The 20,173-nt window shown below is 31.6% G+C and overlaps 8 protein-coding genes and 1 pseudogene across 9 annotated transcripts, besides 3 other annotated features; 7 read left to right on the top strand and 2 right to left on the bottom strand.

Moving 5' to 3' along the window:
* Window positions 1–40: 40 nt before the first annotated feature.
* On the bottom strand, window positions 41–371 carry TVAGG3_0904420 (protein of unknown function, DUF4106 family; the record flags this gene model as incomplete). Its single annotated transcript, XM_051251468.1, has 1 exon — window positions 41–371. A coding segment is annotated over one exon (331 nt), but the record flags the coding sequence as incomplete, so codon positions are not given.
* A 726-nt stretch (window positions 372–1,097) lies between these two features.
* On the top strand, window positions 1,098–1,663 carry TVAGG3_0904410 (uncharacterized protein; the record flags this gene model as incomplete). The annotated part of the gene is made up of 1 exon (XM_001300910.2): window positions 1,100–1,663. A coding segment is annotated over one exon (564 nt), but the record flags the coding sequence as incomplete, so codon positions are not given.
* A 79-nt stretch (window positions 1,664–1,742) lies between these two features.
* Window positions 1,743–2,310: a mobile genetic element.
* Window positions 2,311–2,549: 239 nt separating this feature from the next.
* Window positions 2,550–3,151, bottom strand: TVAGG3_0904390 (structural constituent of ribosome; the record flags this gene model as incomplete). The annotated part of the gene is made up of 1 exon (XM_001300909.2): window positions 2,580–3,149. The coding sequence occupies one exon, from the start codon at window positions 3,147–3,149 to the stop codon at window positions 2,580–2,582; it is 570 nt and encodes a 189-aa protein (XP_001300910.1).
* A 378-nt stretch (window positions 3,152–3,529) lies between these two features.
* Window positions 3,530–4,452: a mobile genetic element.
* Window positions 4,453–4,596: 144 nt separating this feature from the next.
* TVAGG3_0904370 (WD40 repeat-like family) lies at window positions 4,597–5,596 on the top strand (the record flags this gene model as incomplete). The annotated part of the gene is made up of 1 exon (XM_001300908.1): window positions 4,611–5,552. The coding sequence occupies one exon, from the start codon at window positions 4,611–4,613 to the stop codon at window positions 5,550–5,552; it is 942 nt and encodes a 313-aa protein (XP_001300909.1).
* Window positions 5,597–5,964: 368 nt separating this feature from the next.
* On the top strand, window positions 5,965–9,007 carry TVAGG3_0904360 (exportin 4,7-related family; the record flags this gene model as incomplete). Its single annotated transcript, XM_001300907.1, has 1 exon — window positions 6,523–9,006. The coding sequence occupies one exon, from the start codon at window positions 6,523–6,525 to the stop codon at window positions 9,004–9,006; it is 2,484 nt and encodes an 827-aa protein (XP_001300908.1).
* Window positions 9,008–9,130: 123 nt separating this feature from the next.
* On the top strand, window positions 9,131–10,470 carry TVAGG3_0904350 (serine-type endopeptidase protein; the record flags this gene model as incomplete). Its single annotated transcript, XM_001300906.1, has 1 exon — window positions 9,404–10,297. The coding sequence occupies one exon, from the start codon at window positions 9,404–9,406 to the stop codon at window positions 10,295–10,297; it is 894 nt and encodes a 297-aa protein (XP_001300907.1).
* Window positions 10,471–14,925: 4,455 nt separating this feature from the next.
* Window positions 14,926–20,173: part of a mobile genetic element that runs on past the window's edge.
* Window positions 15,526–16,353, top strand: TVAGG3_0904340 (uncharacterized protein; the record flags this gene model as incomplete). The annotated part of the gene is made up of 1 exon (XM_051251467.1): window positions 15,526–16,353. One exon carries the CDS (start codon window positions 15,526–15,528, stop codon window positions 16,351–16,353), a length of 828 nt encoding a protein of 275 aa, XP_051077041.1.
* On the top strand, window positions 16,919–17,293 carry TVAGG3_0904330 (uncharacterized protein; the record flags this gene model as incomplete). The annotated part of the gene is made up of 1 exon (XM_051251466.1): window positions 16,919–17,293. A coding segment is annotated over one exon (375 nt), but the record flags the coding sequence as incomplete, so codon positions are not given.
* TVAGG3_0904320 lies at window positions 19,225–20,135 on the top strand (annotated as a pseudogene). The gene has a single exon. A coding segment is annotated over exon 1 (911 nt).

The following is a 20,173-nucleotide window of genomic DNA, read 5'->3' as shown; positions in this document are numbered from 1 at the left end:
TTTGTGTGTCTGTCATATTCTAGTTTCTTTTCGTTTTCACTTATTTGCTTCTGTATGTCTATGTTTGACTTTTTGACATCTGTTATTTGATTTTTGAGTGAACTCAAATTCATTTGACTTTGAGGGTTATATGCTGTTCCGTCTGCAGCTCCACCATAGCCTGCCATTTTCGCTAAAAGTGCCGCTCTTAAACCTCCACTCTGTGCACCAACAACTCGGTTTAAAAGCATAGGATTGCTTGACATTTGTTGCAACATAGTGGGGTCATTCAGCATTTGTTGTTGCAACTGTTGTTGTGGTGTCAGTCTTACTATTGGATGTTTCAATGCTCTCTTCCTCTTACGTATATTCTTACGTAGCTTACGTGGCATTTTAAGTGAAGTTAAAAAGCGGCTTTTGACAGATGTTTATATGACACTTTTTGTTCAGCACAAAAAACTACTCGGTCAAACTGTTGTCAGTTTTGTAAAATAACCGTCCTATCTCATTCTATAAGGGGAAAAGGCTTCTCAAAGTATACTTCCTTGAAACGCCTGTAACTTTTCCTGTAGCGACGATAGACCCTTACTTGTCCGGACAAAGTTATACTATTTTGAGTGCTCTACAAAAAAAGTCAACGGCGACGACTCTCAAAAACCGTTGTGTAAAAAGTTTTACCGTTGGACAAAAAAGTATATATAGAAAACAAAAAACGTTTATAGTTCATTCAATATTTGAGATGGAACGGTTTGCCAACGGTAACTATTAAATAAAATAAAAAAATAGAGGGGGTTACCGTTGACGAAAACGGTTTATTTTAAACTCTTATTTGAAAAAATAAAGTGGTTGGTCTTTTTCACTTCATTTTAGCTCAATGTCATACCAAGACAGTAGCGATTCCGATTCAACTATCCAGGAAGAGGATTATCATCCTACACGGTCACTCCCAGTCCCAGATGACACTCCAAAGACTCGCTTTGACCCCGAGCAATCTAACTTCCAATTGCGCCAACAATTGCAGTCAAAAGCTGATGAATACATGGCTTCTTCTATAGAAGAAAGTATAGAACAGACCTCAGAGTATTCTACAGCTCTTGGTCAACTAGTTTCGGCGACAGTCCAATTCGAACAAATTTGTTCGAATTCAATTCAATATGCAGACGAACTTGTCCGCTATTGTCCCACTCTTGTAAGAGTACTTCAAGAACGACTCTTCAACCAGTTGCTTCCTACCTTACGCAGCCCAATTCAAATTCAATTTGCCCGTGCAGCCATAAACTTCACTCCGTACTCGTACAGCTATGACCAGGATGAACTAGCTGACGAGTACGGAGCCGAAAATGTTGGCTGGGTTTTTCGCACAACTCCTTGCGAATTCCAAGTTGAAATTGTCAACCATTTCCTCGTTCGTACTATTTCGTTACAGAATGAAGACAACGAAAAAGATGGAGTCATTCCAGGTGACCGTGTGAGAGTCATTTTCCAACGCAAAAGTGGACAAGAAATTGTATTCGAAGAATTGGTTTGCATATTCTTTAGCAATGGTCAAGCCTACTGGGAAGGAAACTTGGTATTAGTCCCCGGTGAAACCATTTCTGTTTCATCGGATTTGAACCATCCATACAAGATATGGTTCAATTACGTTGCATATAACGCAGAAGACCCGAACTTTGACTCAGAATAAAAACTTCATTTATACTAAACATCTTCGGGGCTAGAAGGGGCGCAGCCCCTGGAAGCCCCACTCCCTTTTTTTTTTTTTTAGAAATTGTCGAATTTGATCTTAATTTTTTTTTGAAAAATATACTTTTAGAAAAAGAAATAGTGATTGAATAGCTGCCCATGCTGTAAAAGGGTTATTTTTACAAGTAAAAAAATTGTTATTTTTCGAGCAAGTCGAGGCTTTTTTACCATCTTATTTTTGAAAAATTTACGAAAAATTATATCTGAAAAAACGCTTCATTTTGATATCTTACAATGATAAAATACCAATATTGCTGGGATATAATAGCTACACCTGGACATCTACTACATTAATGCGTATGACAGGTAATGTTGATTTCAAAAGTATAGCCTGGAAAGATTACAATAAATCAACGATAATTCAAAAAAATTTCTTATAAGTTAACATAATAAAAATTTAATTTTTATATTGCTTGTATTATACTTAAGTATATAATATATTTAAATCTTAGAATGAAAATTCGGGACGCCCTAGCTATTCAATTTTCCCTTAGGACGCCCATAAACCTCTCAAAAATGTGATGTAAATATCACAATTTTGAGAAATTTACACTAGGACGCCTTAGGACGCCAACCCCCTTTTTTACCAAAAAGATTAAGAGGTTAAATTTTGATCCTGCATTTTCTTTTGGGAATCATAAGAAATCATGTGATAGTAAATATCACGGCTATTAAAGTAGATTTTGTTAATTATGAAATTTCATATTAATTTTTTTTTTCTTGTATTCACAAAGCATCAAAAGACTTATAAAAAAATAACAAGAGAAATCAACAAGAACTTATTCTTTTTATTTTTGATCAAAAATATCATTTTTGAAAAAATTGTATTTGTAAGAGTAGTGATATAACGAACCAGTTTATTTCTTATGCTTGGCAGCAGCCTTTTCCTTCTTAGCCTCACGGAAAGCCTTGAGTTTATCTGTCTTCTCCTTGAAGAGATCCTTCTTGGCCTCTTCAGCCTTGATAACACGGAACTTGATTTCGTTCTGAGCCTTTGGAAGAGCGAAGAGGGCAGCATCGTTAACCTGCTCGACTGTCTCGCCCTTCTTTACCTTGATAAGGCGAGCCTTGTAAGCCTGAAGGCGTTCAACGTTCTGCTTAACCATAGCATCCTTTGAGTGGGCACGGCGAGCATCAACAGCAATGCCCTGGAAACGAGCAAGAGCTGGATCGAATCCGGCAGCGACGAGTTCCTTTGGTGTGAAACCACGGCCTAAACGTGTCTTCATGTTGTAACGAACTGTTGGGCAGCGGACGATTGGGCGGAGTGGGCCTTCAGCTGGACGTGGGGCAATCTTCTTAGCGCGAAGGTTGCGAGCGTTACGACGACGCTGAGCACGTGCTGGATCGTCAAAGAATGTCTTTACACGGTGATACCAGTATTTACGGAGGTGATCATTAGGAATCTGGTTGTTCTTAGCTACCATTCGAAAGGCCGACCAAAACCGCATAAACCGTAAAATCGCTCTGGTTAGATTTTGAACTTACAAGTATGATTTTTAGATATGACATATATTGGTGATGATGAATAAATTTAAATCAAGGGCTTTTATTTTTTGGAGTGATTTTGATCCAAAATTTCATTGAATATTTATTGCTTCTGATCATAAAAATAAATAGTTTATGATATGATAATATCTTTTAAATAGGTATTTTGTATGTAGCTCTTCGAGAATACTCCGAATCACACAATTTATAAAAAACTGGTAACAATAAGAATTTATACTATTTGATTAAATGTAATTTGCTTCAAAAGACATTTTTTATTATAAATTGATAGATAAAAAAGTTAATTCAATCAATTTGGAAAGGTAACTAAACTCCTTTCGCCGATCCGATTTGCCCCATATTTAAAATATAGCTTGCATATGTAGAAGAAAAGCTAATTTTGAAGTACGCCCGAAATCCACCAACAGGATTTCGAGCTACTAAAAAGGTACTTTTAAATGTGATTTTTTTTATAAAAAATTAAATTTATTTTAAGATCAGACTAAAAACTAATTTTATGGAAAATCTATATCGACAAATTTATTACTTATTGGGTATATAGATTTTTTGATTATGGCGATTATGTCTGATATGCTTCCAATAAGCCAAAACACATTTCATACTGATTTCTATAAAAGGTATCTTTATTATAGAAGTGTAAGCTATATCTGTTTGTTTTTTTATTATAACAAATTCAAAATTCTCTTATAAGGACTAGATGAAATCTGTATTATTAAATCATTAGCTAAATGAAGGTTCAAATAGAAAGTAAATATCAATTTATATGATACTGAAACCAAATAGTTCTTTTAATAAAAGATAACACGCTGAAAATTATTGAGTATTTGCAAATCTCAAAAATCTATTGGTGAATTTGGCTCAACTTTTAAAATTATAACATCCATATCAAATCATAAAAGCAGACAAAAATTAAAGCCAAACCTATCGGCCAATTTTTTTTTGATATTTTGATTTTTGAGGTATACTTTTAAAAGTGGATTTAAAGCACTGATGAAAAAACATTAACTTCTGTCGTTATGATTATTGATTTAGACAATAATGATTTTAATCTTTGATTATCAAAACACTAAAGTCATCTTTTTAACATTTGCTTGGTAGCATTAACTCAAGTCTAAAGTACTATTTTATGTGGCACTCTTAGAATTTTTGTATTCATTGTACACGCTGAAATAGTACCATTAAAGTTATGGCGGACTTTCAAAAAATAGTTTGGTCACCTTTTCAATTTGGGGAACATTATAATCTTAGAGGGAATGAATACACCATATCACCATCTGGAATGGAAGTGTTTCATACATTGCTCATAGAGAAGAGATTTTTTATATTGGAAGAACTGATTTCATAATGATTTTTCGATTCGACACTTTTTGTTTCAAAAGATGGGTTCTTGGTTTTCGATTGATTATGGAAGTGTTTCTGCAACAACAATTGGAATCCAAGCTAGTGAAGATGGCTACAATGTTTTAGTTATTGATAAAGGCGGATTTGTTTCCGTAAAATCGATTAATAACAACAATTCTACGCATACACTCAGTTTAATACCATCATCATGGTGTGTTTCGCCAAGAGGTGGCTGGATTATAGGATTCAAAAACGGAACAGTTTCTGAATTTGATCTAAACTTGAATTTATTACAATCTTTTACAACACCGGGAGCATCCAAAGCTCACAAAGGTGTTGTGACACAGCTAGTCCCAACAAAAGATAAAAATACTTTATTTATTTCAACAGGAGAAGATAATACGATTAATTTCTGGAATTACAATGGAATACAAACCTTGACATTACCAATATCTGCTAAGATCACTGCGATGTGCATAGCCAATGATAAATTATTCACTTGCGATACAAGACAAAAGGTTTCTGTGATTGATTTAGAGACAAGGAATAATCAAACATATAATTTGCATTCAACAGTGAGTTACATAACCCCTATCCCAGGTTACAAAGGCTGTTTGGCCGCTTTATCCAATGGTCAGGCAGTAATTTTGTCAGAAAAGGATTTAGTTGCACAATTTTCGTATAACAATAATACTCCGATTGCAAATCTTACTCCACTTCATGTTGATCGACAAAATGGCTTAATTACTTTTTATTGCGTCAATGAAAAAGGAGAAAACAGTTTAAGATGCTTGGAATACGAAATCAAATCGAAATCAAAGTCGAAACCTTTCTTTTCTGTAACGAATGAGTTTCTTTTTACTACATCAGGCGGAAAAATAGTTAGATACTCAATTTCTGCTTTGGCAAAAGAGTCAATGTCAGGACATCCACAAATTGACCTTCCAAGAACTCAAATTGCTAAATTTTTCAATAAATAATAAATTATTTTGTTTGTTTGTTATAAATACTTAAAGAATTAAACATATTATAATCTACAAAAATATATTTTGCTTATTACACAATAATACATGAAGTTGGCAGTAAATCTCAACAAAACATTGCAATTCTGGAAAAATTATCAATCATATTGGGTTAAAGTATGATATCTATTTTTATTCAAACACTTTGAACATAGTTATGATCAAAACAAGTTTGTTATTAATCAATATTTGAGATATATCATAGAATTTGTAATCTAATGTTATTGGAGTTTGTCTGATGTTGTTCAGCCATTATTATGATATGCTATTGGTCAGGCAATATCTCAGTAAACTCATATTTGACTTTCTCATTTAATCCTTGCCATGTAAATCATATTTTACATGTCAATTTGCAATTTTTTCTCAGAATTTTGGAATGACTGATGAGCAGCTCAACAAATTGAACGAAATAGTTGAGACTGCGATAAATCAGCCAAACTCACAGGAAAATATAGTTTTAATGAATCAAATACAAAAAAATCCAGAAAATATCATCACATTTTTTACTTATTTAGACAAAGTGAACGATATAAGGAAAATCAGCATAACACTAGAGTTTCTGAGAAATTCCCTTTATAATTTAGACTTTTCTATCTCAGAAACTTATACAAATCAGTTTTTAGGACAAATTTTCATGTTTATTAACAAAAATATCTCACATATCAATCTAAATGACTCAGTATTCAACTTGATTGCTTCAATTATTGCAGTATTACTCATTTTTTATGCAGAAAATAAACAATTTCAAGAAACATCGGGTTTAGTCAAAGTATATGATCTGACATCCACTGAAGTACCAATAGCGCAGAAGCTTGCTTATAGAACATTCCAAGAATTCATAAGAATTTTTAAAAATTTCGAATTTAATGTTACAAATTTCGATTTTATCAAAATTAGGAGCAATTTTTATAAATTATTTTTACCAAAAATGCTCGAGGTCTCTATCAAATACATTGATCAGCCTTTGCATCCTGTTCTTCTTGATTGTTTGAATTTATTCAAAGATTGCTTGACATTTCACAAAGATTCCAACGAAACAGAAAAATTGTATACGTACTACCCATTGGTCTGGTACCAAAACTTCGAAAAATTCAAAATTATCGAAAAATTATTTGATATTGTATTTAACAGCTCTTCAGATGCTGTATTACTTTCACTTACAATCCTTAGATTAATAATATCTCATCCTTCCAAAGAAATTCTGAAAGAAAAATTAAGATATTTGGTCACTTCATTTACGCTTGGATTAAATCAATATTTTTCACGTGACATCAACAGGGAATGTTATTTCCATCTTTCCAGGATTATTTCGAAATTTGGAAAAATTATTCCTCTCCAACAGTTTATTTCTTTGAATTTTGCTAAGACATTCTTCGATAACGTGCTGGAGTTTACAAAAATCTCACTTTTGTCCATTGATTTTAACAAAGACGCAAGTTTGGACATTTGCAGAAATTTACTCCAGTTCTGGGGCTCAATTTCGATATCTGCCACCAAAATACAGAAGGCTACAATGTTTAACAATTATTTCGACCAAATTTATACAAATTATTCTCAAATTTTATTTTCAAAATTTTATTCCGACCAAAACGCATGCAATACATGGATTTTAGAACCAGAATTAACAACAGAAGACTTTGCTCCCTTATTCTTGATCTTACAAGCTAATCCTGCCCGTTTTACCTCTTTTGATCAGAGATTTAAGACATTTTTGACAAATATCAGAGACAGAGTTAACGTAGAGTACTCATTTATTGCCTTGGCGATCAATATTTTGATCATTTCAAGCAGATTTAACGTGAAATACACTGATGACTACTTATTTTTATCCCCTAAGCATGATAAGCAGTGCAATCAGTTCAAACATTCACTGATAAAGTATGTACTTTCAACAATTAACATAATTCAGCCAGTATTACCTCAAATAAGAAAATCTTATGAAATTTTTGGAAGCTACATCGTTTCTTCGATCTTACACTTTATCAGATCTGCAAAACAAGACATTGCAAAGCTCCAGCCAGAGTTTCAATCAATAATTGTTGAATTTTTGATAAATTTGTTGAAAATTTACCAAGAAAACGGTGTTGTTGTCCAACTTACGATCAGCATCATCGTAGAGTTATCAGATATCATAAACAGCCCCAAATTATTTGATATCTGCAATTCGAACGTCCAAATTCCAGTTGACAAGAGAATTGACCTTGAAACTCGTTGCGAAATCATTTATTTACTGCACAAGACGTACTCAAAGAACATCAAAACCCAAAAGAAGCTGAATCAGCACTTGTTATTTTTCGAAAAGAGATTCGACCAATTAATCAATATGAATTGGTCAGAAAGAGATAGCACTTTATCGTTTTTGTATTGTATCAAAGGTCTTTTCGATGGCTGTCAAAATTTTGACACTTTTTGTAAAGTGTTCGAATGGATTTTGATCAATTATTACGATTTAATGATCAATTTACTCAATACATACAGCGACGATGATGAAATTTTCGAAATTGTTTTGAAATTGTTCAAATATTTCACATTTTGCTTCGAAAAAAGAATTGTAATGAATCCAACATCATATGAGTTCTTGACATTGATGAATGGATTCGCTAAGATTAGCAAAATCCTCGCTTTGAAAGCTGAAACAAAATTTTTATCTTTTAGATTCATTTATACGTACATTATAGCTCACAAATTCAATTTCTCACTCACACACTACTTTGAGGACCAAACTTTTGCAGAAATAATTGATCTTTTCTTCATAATTTTGGATAAAATCAAAATTGATGAACTAGACCAAGAAATTGTCATGGATATATTTGCAATATTAGATCTGTTCCAAGATTTGCACCAAGATCTACTCTATCCGTTTAAAATCAGATTTAATATCGTTATCTCCTTTTTGAAGAAGGCTTTAGACGAAATATCCGGTCCAGTAAGAGTTATTAATGCAATCCTTTCATATTTAGGAAGTGTTTCTCATAAAGCTTCAAATGAACAGTTAGATTTAGTTTTTAATAAGCTGAAACCATTGTTTATCATCACATATGATAAATTTATACGGAACCGTGCATACTCTGCTTCTTATTTCGCTGATTTCTTCTTCTATTTTTCAATGAATAATTTAGAATACGTAATTAGCATGTTTGAAGCTCATTTACGTCCTTACCATGATGATGCATTTAATATTGAAGGAATTTATAATGGTTTTGCTGAAAATTTGAGAAATCTTCACGAAAAAATGGACGAAATTTTCAAAAACCAAGGTCCTTACTTTATCCAAACACCACCAAATATCGCAACAGAACTAATTGATCTAAAAGAAAAGATCAGAAGGACTCCTTTCACAAATTCAACAATTGAAGCACTTTTAGCAGCTCTTAATGATGAAAACACCATGAATAATAATGAAACAACTTAATATAATATATTATATGTATTTGTTTTTGATAAATAAAATTTAAGGTTAAGAATTTTAACCTTTTGTCGTGTCAGGTTTCGCCGATTTGACGTTTTTGCCGAAGACCTCACAACACATCATACTCCCTCTGTATAAGCTGGCATAGAATTGGAAAAGGAATTTTAATATTCTATGTTGGAAAAACAATGTAATTTAAAAGCATCAGACCCTGTTTTACCTATTTGTATCATACCAATGGGAGTGCAAGAGTCAAAGTAAAAATGTAGATTTACCTGCTGGCCGCCATCTTATAAAGATCCAAGGTGCAAGTGGTGGTCGAGCTTGCTATTCGAATGACCCTGCCGGAGAAGGCGGAAATGGTGCTTTGATTCGAGGTTATATCGATGTTAAAGGTAGTATGACAGTGACGTTCAATGTTGGCGAGAGTAAAGAAGCCAGTTGCAATAGTCGCTCAACAGGCGGATGGCCTGATGGCGGCGATGCAGGTGACGATACAGAATGGTTTAAGACCCCAGACGATTATTCCGGAAGTGGGGGTGGATCTTCTGAAGTTAAAGTTGCAAATACTGATATTACCATCATGCTTGCGGGCGGCGGCTCAGGAGGCTGTGACAAACATAAAGGAGGCCCTGCTGGTGGAATTGGGTATCATCTTGGATGGACTAGCAATACAAATGTAGTTCGAATTGAAGAAAGCGGCTCTTCGAGAACAGGAGGTAAAGGAGTAGATTCAGACTATATACCAGGAGCTGGTGGGGGCGGTGGATGGCGTGGAGGCCCAGGAGGTAGATGGGCTGACACAAGTCCTTGGAAAGCTTGTGGCTACGGCGGTTCTTCATTCATTAACAACTCCATAGTTACAAGCCCTGTGATTTATGATGGTACAGAAACACAATACACTGGAGATGGATGTTTTTCTGTTGAAACTGTGTATAATTGTACCTCCAATTGTTATTCTTGCTCCAGCAGTTTTATTTGTGATCAATGCATCCAAGGAACAAAGATGTACAACGGAAGATGCTACGGACCATGCGATCAAACTACAGATGCGACATATGATACAGGTCGCGGTACTTGCGAGCGATGTGACAGCAGCTGTAAGACATGTAATGGACCTAGTTTCACACAATGCACTTCATGCCCATCAGGAAAGATTTTGTGGAACAATATATGCATTCCACCAACACCTCATTCTAATCCTTTATTAACCCCATATAAATTTGCATTCAAGATACGCTCACTTTTTATCATTAAAAAATTAAAACTACTAGGGCACTTGCTCTCTAGATAAACACTTTTCGTATTTCTCCATAGAAATACTAATCCATCATTTTGAACGAATTGATCAATAAATTGCAGTCATTATACCTCATTAATTCTTTACTCGTCAATATAATATTTAGGTCTGCTTCTATAATATTACAATCATAAATAATGCAAATCCTCATTAAGAGTACACTTACGCCCATACCTCATTAAATCAAAGTTCAGAAAGTTGGGTTTTCCTAGAAGTGCAAAAAATGCGCATTTTTCAAAGGCGCAAAATATGCGCAGATTCAATTTTAAATAATCGTTATTGCGTATTTTTTGCACCCCATGTAAAACCCAGAAAGTTTATTTTTTTTACTCTTTTCATTTATTTTTGCATCATGTGAAAGAAGAAGTTCAGCTGTTTTGCTACGATTATTAAATGTAGAATAATGAAGATAATTTTCTCATCTTTATCACTTTCATCGACATTAGCACCAAGCGAAAGAAGAAGGTCGGCAATTTCAATACTATTATATAATGCTGCACATTGAAGAGCGATGTATCCATTTTGACTTTTTTCATTAATATTTGATCCATACAAAATAAGAAATTCGGCTATCTATTTACTATTTATAAAGCTATATTATGCTGAGCAGTATATCCTTATTTACTCATTTTATTGGCATTTGCTACATGTGAGATAAGAAGTTCTATTGATTCTTTACTATTATGCATTTCTGCATTCTGATGGACAGAATATTCATTTTTACATTTTTCATTTAAATTTGCGCCACTTGAAGTAAGAACTTCAACTATTTCGATAGAATTATTATCGACTGCATAACGATGAACAGTCCATCCATTTTGACTCTTTTCATTTATATTTGCACCATGTGCAAGATGAAGTTAAACTATTTCTTATATATATATTTTGCTGCAAATTGAAGAGCACCATGAAACAGGAAATATTTACAAAAGGATGGAATATCAAATAAACAAAGCATTATTAAGACCCCTTATTTGATCAAAATAAACCAATAATATAGTTCAAGATTAATATCAATTCGTAATACTTTAAATTGAACTATATATTGTACTCATTCATCATATGTTACGAAATCAATTTTATATGGAATTCCATACATACGCTCACTAACGATTTCTTCCTAAAAATGAAAAAAAGTTAACAGTTTCAGTTTTTTCTGATTTAAACATGATCTCTTTGACACGATAATCATCAAAAAAAGTTGAGCCAGATATAGATATGACTTTGCATACAGATTATTATACCGAATGATATCTGAACTATCTTGTATAATAGTACTTCGAATCAATCATTTCTGTCTTGATCATTATGTAAATCGATTTTAATTCTTTTTCATTATTGGTTTTCAGCTGATGTGACGCATTATCTGTATCAACGCAGTATTTTTAAATACTTTGTAATTCACTGTATTTATTTGATTAGACATGAAAAATTTTAACTTATATTTTTGAAATTTACCATATACAATATCTATAAAATCCATTAGGTAAGGAAAACTCTATGTTATTAATGGGAAAAATAGTGAAATTTGTGGATTTTCATTAATTTCAAAAATATGAAATGACACAATGACAAATCATGTTGATAATATTTAAAAGCAGTAAATTTGTGCTAAAATCTTCTCAAGAAAAGCCTTTTGAAGAATATATTCGAAATCAATTACTTAAAAACAGACAACTGCAAGAAATTTAGATCGTTATGAGTGCAAGTCATCTTTGTGACACTTTTAGAATAAAATAGACTATTCAATGATCATATGATTTGGTTGATTCAAAGGGAAAAGTCTATCATATCAATTCATACGAAGATTTGAAATACCAAACTACTTTCAATAGATACGCTTAATGTTGCATTGAATAAAATAATGGAAAACTCATGATTTCAAAATTGAACTCATCTTTAATATATGAAATTATTGATAAACATTATGTAAAAGAAGAAATATGTAAGGAATAACCAAAGAATATATTTTTTTCTTTCCGAAAAAAAATTTTACCATAATTTAATGAGAAACTAGCCAATTACGATAAAATTAATATTTAAAGTCTTATTATGATCTAGATATTACAAAATCATGAGCCTTTTCAGTCCATTATTTTTTAGTAGTATATGTTGAAGGGTTGTGTGACTTTTTTTGTAAACGTAAGAATTCATGCAATATTGAGCGATTTTGTATCATTTTTTTTAACATATGAAGTAAAAAATGTATGATTCTTACGGTTTTTATTCTTACGTTTTTGAATAAATCAAGATTTAAAAAATTTTCAAAATTGTAAGACATTTACACTCAGCCCATACATAATGAAATAAAAAAATAAAAAATTAACATTAATTTTAAAATAATTTATTTCATCTTTTATAAAAGAAGCTATATATAGATGATGTCAGATATTCCGCGATTAATTAATTATTTTTGAAGAACTGAAGGTGTCACTACGTCACCATGTCACCAGGTTAATTAACTTCTCTTAAAAATGATGACAACATGACATTTTGACAACAGGTATGAAAGGAGGTATAAATATAATGGAGTCATAATCAAAGACCTCATAAACGAGAAAAAGAAATTGAAACTAATGATTATTTGAATTTATGAAATCAATTATTTGATTCATTCTTTCTTCAATCTCTTCTATTCTTTTTGTTAAATCATCAATTTTCATTAATGAGGTGATTCTTGATTGAGGAATAAATTTCAAACTAACCACCCCCTTTATTTTTGAAATTTTGAATCCATCAACTTTAAACATTTTATTCAATTTACATGTTGTCAATTCTTCAAATAATTTTTTATTATTAGCATAATAGTCATTAAATTCTTCAACAGATGAAAAAATTTTTATTTCAGTAATTGGTTTAACAACGTTTATTTTTTGTTGAACATTTTCACTTTCATTTATTTCTTCCTCCTCTGTTTCATTTATTTTTAAAATCGGTTTCATTTATTAATAAATAAAAATTAGAATATAAGTGATGAAATATATTTTTTAATTAATATTAAATCAGAAATGGCGGCAGGATTCTTTAAAAAATTATGGGATGGAATTAAGAAAGCTGCGGGTTGGGTTTATAAAAAGATTATTAAACCCGTTGCAAACTTTTTGGCACCAGTAGCGAAAACGGCAGGAACTATCATAGGTGGAGTATTAGGTACTAAAGCAGGTAATCCGCGATGGAGCACAAGCAGGTAACGCAGTTGGTGGAATTGCTGAAGGAATACTTAATAAAATAGGAGGTAGATAGTGGAAAAATAAATTATTTTAAAATTATTTTTATCTTAGTATCGGTTGAAGTCTTTGATAAACTTTTTCTCCTTTATTTAAAACTTCTCTTATTGGGGCAGCTTTTGGTGTTATTGATTCAGCAACGTCACTAATTGCTTCTTTATTCTTAAATATCCAATTTGCTCCCTTCTTCATTGTTTCCCAAACTTTATGCGCTCCTCTTTTTACTTTATCCCACAGTTTCTTAAATATACCTGCAGCCATAGTTGATTATTTCATTAAAATTAAAAATTCATTTTCATCTTTTAATTTTGATTTTTTATTTATTAATAAATGACGACTAACTATTTAGTGCCAAACACCAAACCGATTAATGGAAATGTGTTTCATTCATTCGAAAAGATAAATGAAATATTCGCAAAGAATGATGGTAGAAGATATTATAGAGAACTTGAAAGTTCATGCTATGACTCTGATACTCCATATTTTGATGATAAACAAACTCATTTAAGAATTACAAATCCAGCTCATGATGTGAACCAATTAGGTGACACATATATTAAACGCAAAGTTAAAGCAACTCTAGTTTCAAATAAAGCTTTCACATGTGATGCCGCTTTTAAATGCATGCGTTTATTCGTTGGTTACAAATCATCAAATCAAAGCTTTAAACAATTAGAAGTAGAAACCGAAAGAGGTGATGCCGGTTATCTTCTGATGGATTGCGCCCGTGAATCTTTCGCATTTGCAACATATAAACCAAAATCAGAAAGGAAAGTTAAAAAGTTTGTTCATTCGTTATATAATAATGTTCAAAAATATGATAACTCAGTATGTGGTAAATATATTGACCCTTCAGAAGTTTTCAAGAGAGCAAATGAAGAAGTTGATGTCACTTTTGATATGATTATTCCGGTAAATGATTTGTTAGCATTTCAGGCGTTTGATGATTATCCTAAATCATTTGGTGATATCATTCTTAAATATTATGTTTTCAGGGATACTTTAGTATTTTGTCAGGTTGACCCGTTAAGAGTTGCTGATTTACAAAATTACGTTTATGAAAAGATAACTGATGAAAATTATGAAAAGATTATGAATCATGTTTATAAATATGATCGCAAATTCCAACAAATCGGACTTCCTGCCAAATTAATTACAAGCTTAGCCGCTACATCGGCTGACGCAACAGTTGATGACGTTATTATTTCATGCACAAAGATGGAAGTTTTAGAGGATAAATGCATTACACCAGGATACGGTTTAATTGAAGAATCAGTTAAAGCAATACCACGTTTATTCAGTAAGGAAGATCCATTCATGATTCCAGCTCAACATATTGACGTTCGTTCACTAAATGGAGGTTGCATCACTCCTGAAGGTATTAGCTCAGATTTCTCATACGCTCTTCATAATGTTACAGATGTTGTGTTAACATTTCCGAAGAATGCAATGCAAAGAACGGTTTTAGAAAATCCAATGCTTCGAGGTCTTCAGGTCACTATAGATTCCAGAAACTTCCCCGATCAAGCGATGACCACAGTGGGTGACATATTCTTTACACGTATGCTTCAAGCTTCTGATTTAGATGGAGTGAATGAATGCACGGAAGAATACGAGGACTCATTAACTAGACCACTGAATGATGATAATGGCACGCCATTAGCTAGAACATGGAAAGACCAAACTTCATTCTTATGCACTATTCCAGTTCAACGTGATGGAGCGGGTATATTCTTTGATGGATTAGAAACTTTCAACTCACAAGTTACAGTACAAGTGAAAGCTTATCCAATCATTCAGGGTGAAAATGACACTTACTGTTCAAAGGTGACAAATCCTCCTCAGGTTTGGTTTACTAGGACTACATATTGGACATGGACACCGGACGAAGGTTTCAAATATCATCCAACAGGTACACCACCACAGTATAGAAGTTCATATGATGAAATATTGATGAATAGAAATGTTTAAAATTATAAATTTATTTTTGATTAAATGGATTTAAATTCATCCACCCCTTATGAAGAATTAGCAGGAGTATATAATACATACATAGATGATATGATTAATGAAGCATTGAGTGATAATAGAAATGCTCTATCTAAGGAAAAATTAATGAAAATTCCATATTCTGAATGTTACTTAAATTCAATCACTGCAGCAATTGGTAAACAAAATAAAGGTAAAACATTAACGATATTAAAACAAATTATCATTATTGCTAACACTTCCCCCCATTCACATGTGTTAATTTATATCAACCGTTCAGGTTCACCTTCAGATGATACATTTGAATCTTTAAAGCATTTAATCAAAATTCCAATTATTTCTTTATCACAAGAAGAAGCAGAAGATTATTTAAAAAACTTTTTAATGTATAAAGAATTATATAATACAATCAAGAAGCAAGGATTAGAGGATAAAATTATTGATAAACAACGAGATGAATTATTTGAAACACTTTCTATTTCAAATTTTGATAGAGAATTTTTGCATTCACTCATTTTTCTAGATGATGCAGTGAAATCAAAACTAATAACAAATGAGAAATCATATTTTAATCAGTTATTAACTCAATGTCGACACATTCAGTGTTCATTCTTTATGGCTGTTCAATATTTCAAATCATTAAGCACAAACATTAAATCAAATCTATCAACACTTTTCATTTTCAGTGGGTTTAGTCGTCAACAGTTGAACGTTATGCTTTATCAAGTGAATCTACCAATGAGCATTAATGAACTTTACACACAATATCAGCAATTAGGTGAACATGGAAAAATAATAGTTGATTTAAATAAAGGAAGTGTTAAATTTGATTAACTTTTTATAATTAATTTTTATTTTTTATTTATAATTAAACATGACAGAAATGGTAAATCTTCTACAGGTTCCATTAAAACAAGGGACAAACACAAAGGGTGCATATAATAGAACTATGAAAGTTCCTGATGGAATGAAAGAATTAGTTCATATTGTTGCTGGTCTTCAAAAAGATGTTAAACAAATGAGAAACGTTTTAACATTACCAGAAGCTCAAGCATATGCCAAACGTCATGGTCCAAATTGGGAAGCACACGAAGCAGACATTACGGGTCCAAATGGAAAACCTGATGGTATAAATGAGGTTTTCGTTACTGATGGTCAAGGTAATATTAAAGTCATAAATGGTTATAAATTAACTATATCTGATTATCCTAAACGTAAAGCATATAATGAACGTTATCCTATGCAATTTGATGAAAATGGAAAAGCTGTTAAACAATACATTGGAGAAGGTGAAAATGGTCCAATTAATTCATACCGTCATAATCCATATTCTTATTTCAATGAAGAATTAAATGCTGTTGAAGAGGGACCGGATGGATTACCACGATATTTTAACCAGTTTGATGGTCAATATGCAAATATTAGACCTGAAATTTCAGCTAAGAAATTCTTTAAAGTTGCTTTATTCGATCCGGTTTTCGCAAATGTTAAAGATGAACTTAAACAGCAATTCCAACCAATTATAGTAGCAAGAATTGCATCAGGTGCTTTATCTCAAGCATTCAAAGATTTAATTAAGAAACCATTATATCAGCAACGTGGTTTAACTTATGATTTAGTTAAGGAATCAGATAAAAGAAAATTTGAGAAATCAGATGATTATAAGAATGCAATTAATGAATATATTCGGTCTATTAATTACGATGAAACAGCTAAAAATCAACTTCATGAACAAATACAGGGAATAATAGATTCAAAAGTTCCAGCAAAATAAAAGTTTAAATATATTTTTTTATTCGATTATAAATGAGAAGACGTTTCACTAGTCAAAAGAACACTAACGCAAAAGCAGAGATTACGGTTGGTTATAACGTAAATGATGATAAATCACGAATTATTCAAAATGTTAAAGTTAATGTTAGCCTGAATTAACAAGGTCAGCAACTCAACCAAATTTATTAACTCGTGACTTACCGAAAAAGGAGGAGGAAAAAATAAAGAAGATGGAAACCCAATCATTTTATCTGAACCCGGTAAAGAACCTGTTGAAATTCCCACTTATCCAACATACCCCCACCTCTTTCATCAAACATCGAGAACCCATATAAAATAGACATTAATTCTGAATTAATGAAAATTTACCGTGATATAATAATTAATAATTATGATTCAATAGTAAATTTAATTGACCAATCCGGTTTAATTATTTTACCTTATGAATCATTAATTCACATTATCGCCATTCTTTGTGATGTTCAAGATTCAGACGTTAAGATTCAATTTTTCATAGATGATGAAGGTTTCATGCTGCGGAACAGTTGCAAAAATAAATCCTATAAAGGATATTAGCACAATTAAGATATCAAAGAACGGAACAACAACTGAACTTCATTTAACATATAATGATATTTATAATAAATAGTTTGAATGAATATAAAATATCACTTGAAAAATTCTTTGTTAAGGCTATTTAATATTCAAGCATTAACATTATCGAATAATAATCCTTTGAATCATAATCAATAATAATTGACCTTTCACCAGTTTCTATCGTTTGTTTTATTTCTTTTGTTCCCCACTATCTGGATCGGTCATTGTAATTGTTTTGTTATAGTATCTGCTTTATCTTTAACTTCAATCTTTTTTCCATCAGGATATTTAAACCAAAATTCCAAAAATTCGATATTGTCAATCTGTTCATATTTTAATCTATCAATTACATTTTTAATACCATTGAAAATCTTATGAAATGGTCATTATATGGGTTTGATTGAACTAAATTTGAATGAAGTGAAATATAACCTGTTGATGAATATGACATTGACTCATATTTTCTGAAAACACTAAAATTTATAACATGAATGAATTTCTTATTCGTTGCATTTATGAATTCTTGAGGTAATCTTATTTTAGTTTTATTTATCACTGGAAAATAACGCTTTACCATATTTTTAATCGTAATAAAAATGTCAATTATCAATATTATTTCGAATAATAACTGTAAATTAAATTTAACAGTTAGCGGAATTTATAATGTTACTCTCGTTTCTGTGAGTGGTAAATTTAATCCCATTCTTTTAGATCCTTCAGATTATATATCATTTATTAAAGATGACCTTGAAAAAACGTATGATATGTATATAAAAATAATGTGATAGGCAAATGGGATATTAACATGATTTTAAGTTATTTAAATGAATCATTTATCGTATGGTATGAAGAAAATTTTAAATCAAAACCCGATAAACTTTTTGAACTTGATGAAATAAATAACCTTATTAAATTCCCGCTGAAAATTAAATTTTGTACTCCTCATCTTTCGTTCATTGTTGGGGATATTAAATTTTGAAAAAGATGTTGGGGATGTTTTGTATTCTGACACTGGTTCCAATTTCATTTTAATCAAATGTGATAAAGTTAATACCCCAATGAGATTTTCACATCAAACATTAAACCCTAACTCTTACCCATCAATACAAAACATTTTATCCATCAACTTAAACACATTTTCTTTATCATATCCGTTTCAATTATCCGGGAATTCATTTATTCTTCATTCAAAAAGATTTATCAAATATTAATTTTAGAATAACTGACCTATTTGATTGTGATTTAGAATTCATGAATGAAATATTATGGCAATTTCAAATAGAGAAAATAGCTGATGAGATAACAGATTAAATATTTATTTTTAAATCATAATAAATGATTAAACAACAGCAACCACAACAACTTAAGGCACAAACACCCAGGTCCTTCAGACCATTACATACGCCATATATGCATATAATTCAAAGACGGCAGAACAAACGCAAAGGTTGAAATATGGAGATTTGGAGATAGTATTGAAAAATGACCATTTCGAATTCGTTTGCAAAGGTGGTGCAGTGATATCAAATATAAAAGAAATTTTATTTATGAATTCAAAAATTAAAGGAATAACGGATGATATAACATCAATTCCACCAGAAGAACAGAGATATTACGCATTAAATGCATTTCCTAAAGTTTTGAAGATTGGAAGATTTAATTTAAATGAGGAATTCATAGAAGGTTTCCTAAATGACATAATGAAGAAGCGGATAAGGAATATGTGGATAGTGAGTTAAATAAGAAGGCAAATTTGGTTTATGTTGATGAAAAAGATAATGAAATTAAAGAAAAGGTTGAATGGTATCATGAATGGACATTTGAGACTTTTAAAGTTAAAGCTGATACAGAATGGGTTTCAGGATGTTTAGACCTTAAAGCAGATAAAACATATGTTGATGAAAATTATGCAAAGAAGTCGGAAGTAAATGATGTGATTACAAGCATGAAAAATGAAATACTTCAAACATTATATCCTGTTGGTTCTATTTATACGTCAATGAACTCAACAAATCCAGAAGTTTTAGGTTTTGGTACGTGGAAGCAGATTGTAGATAAATTCTTATACTGTGCTAGATATTCAAAGCAAACAGGAGGTTCGAAGAAAATTAAAGAAGCAAACCTTCCACCACACACTCATACAGGAACTACAAACTTTTCTGGCGACCATATCCACTCATTAAGAGACCACCCATTATACAACTCAGACTATAAAGCTGGCAATGACGTTTTATCTCCATTTATAACATCAGCAAAAAAGACTTTTCGACAAACTGAACCGGGG

Source organism: Trichomonas vaginalis, chromosome I, assembly GCF_026262505.1.
Source record: "Trichomonas vaginalis G3 chromosome I, whole genome shotgun sequence".
NCBI classification, from domain to species: domain Eukaryota; phylum Parabasalia; order Trichomonadida; family Trichomonadidae; genus Trichomonas; species Trichomonas vaginalis.
This window is presented reverse-complemented; position numbering and strand designations above follow the sequence as displayed.